This window comes from Lolium perenne, chromosome 7 (genome assembly GCF_019359855.2).
Source record: "Lolium perenne isolate Kyuss_39 chromosome 7, Kyuss_2.0, whole genome shotgun sequence".
NCBI classification, from domain to species: Eukaryota; Viridiplantae; Streptophyta; class Magnoliopsida; order Poales; family Poaceae; genus Lolium; species Lolium perenne.
The window spans coordinates 280,175,201-280,185,397 of record NC_067250.2 but is presented as its reverse complement, the minus strand read 5'-3'; the positions used below and the strand labels follow the sequence as shown (position 1 = coordinate 280,185,397).

Below are 10,197 nucleotides of genomic sequence, written 5' to 3'. Positions count from 1 at the left end.
GCGGTGGCATGGGCTCTGGTGTCGGCGTGAGTGGCCATGAATGGTTCTTCAACACTGAGGGAAGCGGGCACGGATCTTCACCCCCAACCAAGGATATTACAAAGCCATTCTCGCAGATATAAGTTGGTCATAAGAAAAAACAGAATGAACATGCTGCGCCTGGATGGGAGAATCTATTTTTGCAATATGGTGCAATGGTCCAATGTATTTCGCAACATTTTCATGTAGTATGAAGCTTGATTTGAGATGGTACGCGGGGAATCTAATTTTTGCAATATGATGCAGTGCTCCAATGTATTTCGCAACATTTTCGGGTAATATGAAGCATGCCTTGATATGATTCATGTGTTCTTTTATTTATATAAGTATATCACCAACAAAATAAAATTACCACTGTTATGTTCCTGTTTAGGAGAACCTATGTTAGCAATATCATGCACTATATCGAAATCATTGGACCAAAGAGAGCCTCTGCCGAAGCAAAATTAGGGCATGAGCAATGGTGGCATACACAACTAGCTGCTCCATGTAAAAAAGTTGTCAGAAGCAACATCGTCAATTTTATATCTTCAATGGAAGCTACAACTTTAGTCGGAAAAAGAGAGAAGTGACCCCACAAATATGACACTATGTATCTCTTTCTCTCTCCAAAAAGCATACTTTTAAAACTTAAGATCCCACTTCCTGAACAGGAGGCTGCCTCCTTATCGGAACCTAATTTAGACCATTCGAATCTAATTAAAGGTGTGAGGCAGTAATTTTAGGGCAGTGCATTGGGCATGCTCTTAATCACCTTGTCCGGGTCCGGGCGTAGGCGCTCTGTGCCAAACGACCATGAAAAAGAAATTCTTGCGGGCCCACACGGGAGGGAGGGAGGGAGAGCAAGAACAAAACGGGAAGACAGTGAAAACCAGACGGGTGGGCTGGGCTGGTGGAGGAGAGAGAGAAGGACAGGACAGGAGGGAGCTGACCGCCGTACTCCCCTCTCTCTCATCCCATCGAGACTCGAGAGACGACGACACGGACAATAAGAAAAACTTTTAATCTCCCGAGGCAGAGCTACTCGCAATCGCAAGCAAGCAGGCACAAACCCAGACGCAGACTAGCCTCTGCCCTCTGGTCTGCAGAGATCGCAGAGCACAACGTCCCGGCCCCTACGCCACCACCCCTCTCTCTCTCTCGACACACGCAGGGCCGCCTGCTAGCCTACACACCGGACAAGTCTTCGGTCTCGGCGCCCCGTGCCCGCCCGCCCGCCCGCCGTCCCTCTCCTCCCCCCCTGTCTCGCCCCTGTCGGAGGGGACACCCGCGCGCGCACGGGCGTGCCACGGCCGGCCTGCCTGCCCGCCTTTTCCGGCTTCGCCGCGCGGCCATGCGTGGGCCCCGCTGACGCCCAGCTAGCAGCGCGCGCTCGCCGGAGAACGGTGATCCGGCCGGTTCGTTCGGTTCGCGTGTGGGAGCGGAGATGATGAAGCAGCAGCAGCACCATCAGCAGCCGGCGACAACCTCCGCCGCCGGGTCCGCGGTGACCGTGGCCGTGGCGGCGCCTGGGTGCGAAGGTACTCCTCCTCGCCTTGCCTCCTTCGATGCCTCCTTTTCCAATGGCGGTTGGTTCGGCTGGCGTTGCCGTGTCTTTGCCGTTTAGTGGTCACTCCTCCGTCGCGTTATTGCGTTGGGAGGGTCGAAAAGGCCTCGCCTTTCTCGGCTCTCCCGAAGGCGGCGTGATTTCTGTCTGTGCATTCCGGCGCCTGGGATTTCGCGAAGGTGTTTTCCATTTTTGTGGGGTTTATTGCGAAAAAAGAGGTGGCTTGACGGCCCGTCGCGGCCGGCGCCTGGCCGCCGGCGACGGGGACGAATGTGGTGGCGAGACGCCGTGCTGCATTTGGGCTTCTCGGTGATTGGACAAGTACAGGACGGCCCCTCTTGTCGCATCATTCGAGCCATGTGCAGCGCCGTTTCCGTAATAAAACAACCGAAAATGCTACAGTAAGAAAAGCCGCCGCCACGGCCGGCGCCGGCGGCGTGTGGCGGAGTGCTGGGAAGGCGACGGAGCCGAATGCATCTGATCTCCTGTTTAGAATAAACTGGTGGGAAAGGCCCGGCCTTTATTCTGTTATTACTGATTCGGTGGTGGTTGGTCTTGGTCTGCAGGGGAGAAGAAGCCGCCGGCGATCAACTCGGAGCTGTGGCACGCATGTGCGGGGCCTCTCGTGTCGCTTCCGCCGGCAGGGAGCCTCGTCGTCTACTTCCCACAAGGCCACAGTGAGCAGGTGAATACCCCCCTTTTCCCTCCCCTCCTTCCAGTGCTCCCTGAGATTATTCTTGTTTAGCGATGCTTGTTACTACTACTAGTACCCCTCTGGATGGATCCCCTCCTTCGATTATCTTTTTTTGTATTGCTACGTAGAAGAATTCATTTTTCTCCATGGAAAAAGTTCCGTTTTTTGTTGCAAGTCTTTTTCGGCGCCTTGAGACAACGTATGTGACCAAGGTTGGTTCCTGTCATCCTGAACTTTGTTGCCGAGAGATATCAACGCAGCGATGCGATTTGATGTGCCCCATTTTCGTCGAGTGGTGATGGAGTCACATTTATCTTTTCTTTGATGTGATGTCTTGCTGTTTGAGTGCTGGAAGTTACTATTTGCACTTCCATCATACAACTATTTCCGGGAATGGTTCTTTGAAGACTTTCTGAAAGCACTGATATTCCGTTCCTTGATTCCTGATTGAAGATTTTTTTTTGTTAATTCCGTGATATCACTACTGCCATCTACACATATTTGGATTTTCCTCGGGTTACTTAGCCAGTTGGTTGGTTGCTACTATAGTTTGCTTTGTTTGTTACTGATTTTAAGCTTATGGGCGAAGTAGTTGGGGGAATTGGGCCTACTGGCCCCCCTCTTTTAAGGGGTTCTGGTGTGTTGCACCATTCTCTTGCTCTCTTTGTCTGGTGGATGAAGCAACCGAGTACCTTCGGATTTTTGCATTCATTGGTGGGGCATTTAGTATCTTCTGCTGCATCTTTCGTGCGTTGGGCATCGGAATAAGCTCGTTTTGAGCAAGTTTGGAGGATGGGGGTGATGAAATGCTTGGATTTGGAAAAGATTCTCTCGTCCGGAAGCTAGGGCAGGGAGGTGCCTAATTCTGTATTGGCTACTGCATCCCCTTTCCGCTCGACCAGGGGCGAAGGGAGTGGTTCTCGGCATGATTGGAAATGGGTTCATGGCACATGGCTTTACTTGCTAATTTATTGGTGTATCATATAATTAGAATCCTAACTTCCGCTTTACAATTTTTATAGTCCGGGACTACTTTACGTCACATTATTGAGGCTGTATATATAAAAAGTATAATTAGGTGGTCTATTTTAGATTCAGAACTGATGCATGGGTTCTGTCAACTAACCTGCGTCTCATTTCATTTCATCCAGAATTTGAATCTTTCAGCATAACAAACTATTTTTTGTTCCAGTGGTTTGTCGTTGATTGCATTTTCTGGTTCTACTAGATGTCTCTGTCGATTTAGTGTCCTAGTGATGCCAGTGTGTCCACTTCAGGATTATGTTTAAGTTGCTTGGATCTGGGATTTAAGCATGTTTCATTTGGCAGGTTGCAGCTTCTATGCAGAAGGATGTTGATGCGCATGTTCCAAACTACCCAAATCTTCCATCCAAGTTGATCTGCCTACTGCACAATATCACTTTACATGTAATCTACAGCTACATGCCTATTTATTGTCTTTCTGCTTGTAATCATCATTGCTAAAATGATTTCTATTTGTTTCCAGGCTGACCTTGAAACAGATGAAGTTTATGCACAAATGACTCTTCAGCCAGTTACTTCAGTAAGTGTATTTTCTTTGTTGTTTCTTCTCAAAACTTACCTTGACATCCTTTTGTTCAGGTATGCTTACATAGTTATTCGTATTTTGATTGGCTTTTAATTATGATCAGTATGGAAAGGAGGCACTACAGCTATCAGATCTAGCACTCAAACAAGCAAGGCCACAGAACGAGTTCTTCTGCAAGACACTGACTGCAAGTGATACAAGTACGCATGGAGGCTTCTCTGTGCCCCGCCGATCTGCAGAGAAGATATTCCCACCTCTTGTATGTAAAGATTTTTGAGTCCATACTGATTTAGTTTATTTTCTGTGTCCTCTGTCCTTCTAACTAAATTGTTCTTGCTTCGTATTCTAGGACTTCTCAATGCAGCCACCTGCTCAGGAGATACAAGCTAGGGATTTGCATGATAATGTGTGGACATTTCGTCACATATATAGGGGTAAGAAATTTCAGCATTCTGGAAACCTTTCCTTCTCTAAATGGATTGTTTATATTTGAACATTTGATTTATTGTTGTTGCGACTCAGTGTTGCACATGGTTGTCATAAGAATAGTAATATTTTGCACATGGTAGTCCATGTGTGAACGCCAAAGTATGGTTTGATGTGATTCTGTCCACAAAGATATTTAGCCATTGTTGTGTTTTGTTATGAAACAGGTCAGCCAAAACGACATCTGCTTACCACTGGCTGGAGTCTCTTTGTGAGTGGCAAGAGGTTATTTGCTGGAGATTCTGTTATTTTCGTTAGGTAGAGCACATCTTCTGCTATCTTTTAAGTTTGAACTAATTTTGTTATTATTTAAACTTGGAAAATTTTACTTGCTTATTCCTGATGGTAAATTAACAGCGATTGTTTCTTGTTTGTTTTTTAATAAATTTTGTAGGGACGAAAGGCAGCAACTTCTACTAGGAATCAGGCGTGCTAACCGACAACCGACTAACATATCATCATCTGTCCTTTCAAGTGACAGTATGCATATAGGGATTCTTGCTGCAGCAGCCCATGCTGCTGCGAACAATAGCCCATTCACCATATTTTATAACCCCAGGTCAGTTCTTCGACTTAATGTGCAATATTAACTATTGGTTAAGGTCAATTTTGGCGAATCATGATGTCTCTTTCATATCAAACCATGACATCCAATCTTTGTATTTTCAGGGCCAGCCCTACTGAATTTGTTATCCCATTCGCTAAGTATCAGAAGGCTGTCTATAGTAATCAATTATCTTTAGGAATGCGTTTCCGCATGATGTTTGAAACTGAGGAATTAGGAACAAGAAGGTATTTATCGCTCATTTTAATGTTCTATTGCGAGTTACTGGCTATTCATTTTTTTTTCTAATTTTCTTTCTTTCAAATGATTCGTATAGATTTTGCCATATATTATTTGACTAGCTTAGTGGTTTGTTAATACTCTTACGGAATGTCAAGACTATGAGTTTCCTCTAGTTTTCAGTCTTCTGTACCTGACGTATGTTAGCATGCTGCAGGTACATGGGCACAATAACCGGCATAAATGATTTAGACCCTGTAAGATGGAAAAACTCTCAGTGGCGCAACTTACAGGTTGATTTCCTAGTTCGATTGGCGTTACCGTTATTTACCCCTTTCTGCTGCTGATGCAAAATCTTCTTATTGGTCAATAGGTTGGCTGGGATGAGTCTGCAGCAGGTGAAAGGCGTAACAGGGTTTCGATCTGGGAGATTGAACCGGTCGCTGCTCCATTTTTCATATGCCCCCCTCCGCCGTTTTTTGGTGCAAAGCGTCCCAGACAGTTAGGTAGGACTACTTGAACACCACTTATATTGTGTTGTATCTTCTAAATTGGCCTTTAATACAATTGATCCAGGATGTCAATCTTTAAACAATATTACAATGTAACTATACCATTGGGGAAGCAGGCTTGCACTAAGGGTGGTTGTATATCATGTCTGTTATGTAGTATATACATGTATGTCTCTGAAATGTAGATGCCTAATCTGAAGATAGTACTTATTTATGCATTTTTTTTTTTTGCAAAGAATACCAGTACTCTGTTTCTTCAATTGATAGAGAGACTAATTAGGCATTCATATCAAACTACCATACTTTCATACATCAGGCATTCATATGATGAAACATATTTATGAGGTGCAATATAGACTAAACAAATCATAACTAATTAACTGTATCGGAGCTGGAAATGTTTGTGGATAATGTTCTCCAACTAATAGCTTAGGTAATTATGGACTTACCTGAACTTAGATGCAACGGAAGTTTGTGAATTCTGATTTCTGAAGTGTTCATTACACTGGTTTTATGCATGCCTATAAATTGATTGTAGTTATGTACTTGCAGATGATGAGTCCTCGGAAATGGAGAATCTCTTAAAGAGGGCTATGCCTTGGCTGAGTGAGGAGATATGCATAAAGGACCCTCAGACGCAGAATACCGTAATGCCTGGTCTGAGCTTGGTTCAGTGGATGAACATGAATATGCAGCAGAGTTCATCATTCACAAATACAGCCATGCAGTCTGAGTACCTGCGTTCAATAACTAACCCCAGCATGCAAAATATTGGTTCTGCTGATCTCTCGAGGCAGTTGTGCCTGCAGAACCAGTTTCTGCAACAGAATAACATTCAATTTAATACTCCCAGACTACCTCAGCAAATGCAGCCGAACAATGATTTTTCCAAAGCAACCCTTCCATTGAATCAGCCCGGCGGGAGCACCAAATCACAAGAACAAACTCAAGAAGCTAGCAACCTTCAGAGGCAACAACAGTCCATGAACTTTGCACTTCCTTTGAGCCAAGCTCAAACCAGTCTTGCTCAAGCTCAGGTCCTTGTACAGAATCAGATGCAGCAGCAGCCACATATATCTCAAAATCAGTTGCCAGCCGTCAGCCAGCCGCTCCTGTCCCATCAGCAGCAGCCACAACAACAACAACAACAAGACCATCAACAACATCAGCAGCAAAAATTTCTACACCAGCAGCAGCAACAGCTTTTACTTCAGCAGCAGCAGTTACAACAACAGCAACAACAGCAATTCAATAAGATGCCTACACAGCTACCAAATCTGCCAAATCAACAGCTGCAATTATCAGATCAGCAGCTTCAGTTGCAACTCCTGCAAAAACTACAACAACAGCAGCAGTCATTCCTGTCCCAACCTGGAGTTACCCTTGCACAATTACCTCTGATCCAAGAACAGCAAAAGTTAATTATGGATATACAGCAGCAGCTGTCAAACTCTCATTCACTTCCCCAACAACAGATGATGCCTCAACAAAGCACAAAAATTCCATCACAGGCAGCACTACTGCCAGCACCTGTGCAGGCAGATACACAACAGAAGCTTCCACAGAAGCAAGCTCTGCCCGCAGATGCCTTAGAAGCTACCATTCCTCCAACCACATCACTGAAATTCAGTTCAGCAAATGGTAGTCCTTTGAGGATGCCCGGTGCTACACATTCTGTAGTTACAGAAGAAATCCCTTCTTGTTCAACATCCCCTTCCACTGCAAATGGTAACCATCTTCTACAACCAGTCCCTGGAAGGGACCAATATTGCAGCATGATCAACACCGAGAAGGCAACTGCCCCTATGTCAGTTCCAAGCTCTCTTGATGTTGGCACAGGAACTCCCAGGATGACAAAGGAATTTCCAAAATTGAATTCCAATGTAAAGCAAAGTATGATGGCTTCGAAATTACCAAATGCAGAAGCTAGTCCCCAAAATTTTGTGAACAACGCACCCCCTACAGACTATCTAGAAACAGCTTCGTCAGCAACTTCAGTGTGGCTTTCCCAAACTGATGGGCTTCTACAGCAAAATTTCCCCATGTCTAACTTTAGTCCGCAGCAGCTATTCAAAGATGCTCCTCCTGATACAGAAATTCATGCTGAAGTTCCAACTAATAATGCATTGTTTGGAATTGGGAATGATGGTCATGTGGGCTTCCCTTTGGGAACTGATGACTTCCTGACGAATGGAATTGATGCTGTCAAGTATCAAAATCATATATCTACAGACATTGATAACAACTACAGAATACCAAAAGACACCCACCAAGAGATATCATCCTCCATGGTTTCACAGTCATTTGGTGCATCAGACATGGCATTTAATTCAATTGACTCTGGAATCAACGATGGTGCCTTCTTGAACCGAACTTCTTGGCCTCCTGCTGCTCCACTAAAGAGGATGAGGACGTTCACGAAGGTGAGCGCTTCTTTTACCTGAAGCTTGGATGCTACTTTTAGTGTATTATCTATTAAGATTCAGTATGGTTTCCCTATAAAGTAAAAGGAAGCCTATTTTCATTACCATGGTAATATAGTTGGGAGATCAAACACTGAACTATAAACGAAAAGATCAATACTCCTTGACCAAATCTAAAATGTTAGTTAAATACACGTGAGAAGTTTGAGTTGCATAACTTGTCCTATTGTTATGTAAAATCTGTTCTCGGTACGATGAAGATCAGAAGACTTGAAATTTTTGGTTCACTTAAACAAGGTACAGTCACTGTGTAAAATCTGACTATTGTCATGTATTAAACATTATGATTATGTTCACATTTAATTTGTGTATGCATGGTTCATGAGATGCTCATGTAGGTCTGAAACTTTGGTTGAGATTCTATCATAAGCAAAAATAAAAATAAAAAATCGGCGGGCACTAGTACACTTTTTCTCTAAATAGCAGTATCTGTTGCTCTGCCTTCATCAGGCTAGTGCAATTCTAATTTGAACATTTGTTTCTTTCAAATATTCACAAGTGTCTTTTCTGTTGCATCTTTGCCTAACCTACTGGTGTCTGTAGGTGTATAAACGGGGAGCTGTGGGCCGATCTATTGACATTAGCCAGTATGCTGGATATGATGAATTGAAGCATGCTCTGGCTCGAATGTTTAGCATAGAGGGGCAGCTCGAGGAAAGGCAGAGGATTGGCTGGAAGCTCGTCTATAGAGATCATGAGGATGATATCCTACTTCTTGGCGATGATCCTTGGGAGTAAGTTCATCCGTCTTTCCATTTATGCCTCCCATGTTTTTTATATTCAGAATGTCATATATGTTGAAAATTATTTACCTGTCCATGTTGTAAAATACTCCTAGGTGTGTAAGTTGCAGTGATAATGTGAAATATGGCCGTCTAGAACGATGAATGAATGAAAATGCATAGACAGGACTTAAGTTTGTTTACCATGATCAATAAAGCTCACCTGTTCCCTAATAAAGAAAGATGAAATATTGCCGTCTAGAATGACAAATAAATGAAAATGCATACACAAAACTTAGCTTGTGTTAATTGTGGATGCTAATGTGGATTGTTGCTTGCACATATTTTGGGCTTATTGTAGATGTTTAATTTTGGTTGTACAGGGAGTTTGTCAACTGTGTCAAGTGCATTAGGATCCTTTCACCTCAAGAAGTGCAACAGATGAGCTTGGATGGTGATCTGGGCGCTAGCGTTCTCCCCAACCAGGCCTGCAGCAGCTCAGATGGTGGGGGCAATGCTTGGAGGGCTCGCTGTGATCAGAACTCTGGCAACCCTTCCACCAGCTCATATGACCAATTCGAGTGACCTAATTTACCGGTCTAGACACATCACACCGCCACTGGAGGTGACCGGCGACAGCTCTGAGGTGCTAGGATGTTGTAGATGCGTCAGCTTACATCCAGAGCGCAAGCGGCTCATCGGATTAGTAGTGTTCTGTTTATATGTGTAGTTCTTACAAGAAAGGAAGTAGTAGGCTGGTAAAGGGAGATTACCTAGAGATCGAGAGGGTTAGGTGAAAGATGTCTTATTGGAAAGGCAAGTCTGTAGTAACCTGATACTTTGTTTCTTCTGGGGCCATTCTTAAGATCTCCATGAATCCCAAGTTGGTTGCTGCAAAAGCAATGTTTTTTCTATCTTGTGATTCATTGATTGTCTGATACTATCCAAACACAATGCACAAAAACTAACCTCATAGAACAGTATGTACAAAATTTAGAACTTTAATGTTGACATACTACTCTGAGTGATCGCTCAAATCAGTGCAGGATTTCAATGATAGATGTTTTGCTAGTTATCTCAGGTCAAGAACTTATCTGAAAATGCGTGCATATTTTGGCCAATTGCAATGTCAGAAAACTAGTGTTCTTTTATCTGGCATCTGTAGGTTACTCAGGCTTTGATCGAATTGATCGAATAATGCTAGGGATGTTGGACTGTTAGCTGACCTGTGATCTCAGCTCTCAGCATGAAGAGGACCAATTGCAGTATGTGCACAATAAAGAACTTTCAAGTTGACATAATACTTCGTATTGTTCACTCATGAGTAATATCTTCAAGATTTCATTGATTGGCATTTCGAT

General features: G+C 43.8%; 1 protein-coding gene across 1 annotated transcript; it reads left to right on the top strand.

The window, feature by feature from the left end:
- Positions 1-1,031: 1,031 nt before the first annotated feature.
- Positions 1,032-9,574, top strand: LOC127312547 (auxin response factor 19). The gene is made up of 14 exons (XM_051343076.2): positions 1,032-1,559; positions 2,152-2,270; positions 3,609-3,707; positions 3,787-3,843; positions 3,953-4,108; positions 4,199-4,283; positions 4,503-4,593; positions 4,730-4,894; positions 5,005-5,127; positions 5,337-5,412; positions 5,493-5,625; positions 6,184-8,054; positions 8,658-8,848; positions 9,220-9,574. Exons 1-14 carry the CDS (start codon positions 1,466-1,468, stop codon positions 9,419-9,421), a joined length of 3,462 nt encoding a protein of 1,153 aa, XP_051199036.1. The 5' UTR covers positions 1,032-1,465; the 3' UTR covers positions 9,422-9,574.
- The last annotated feature ends 623 nt before the right edge of the window (positions 9,575-10,197 follow it).

Bases quoted from the DNA above. Each gene is read 5' to 3' on its own strand.
- LOC127312547 (XM_051343076.2), top strand. From the start codon at position 1,466: ATGATGAAGCAGCAGCAGCACCATCAGCAGCCGGCGACAACCTCCGCC. The intron at 3,844-3,952 runs GTAAGTGTATTT...AATTATGATCAG, and splicing joins CTCTTCAGCCAGTTACTTCA to TATGGAAAGGAGGCACTACA. The intron at 4,109-4,198 runs GTATGTAAAGAT...TTCGTATTCTAG, and splicing joins AGAAGATATTCCCACCTCTT to GACTTCTCAATGCAGCCACC.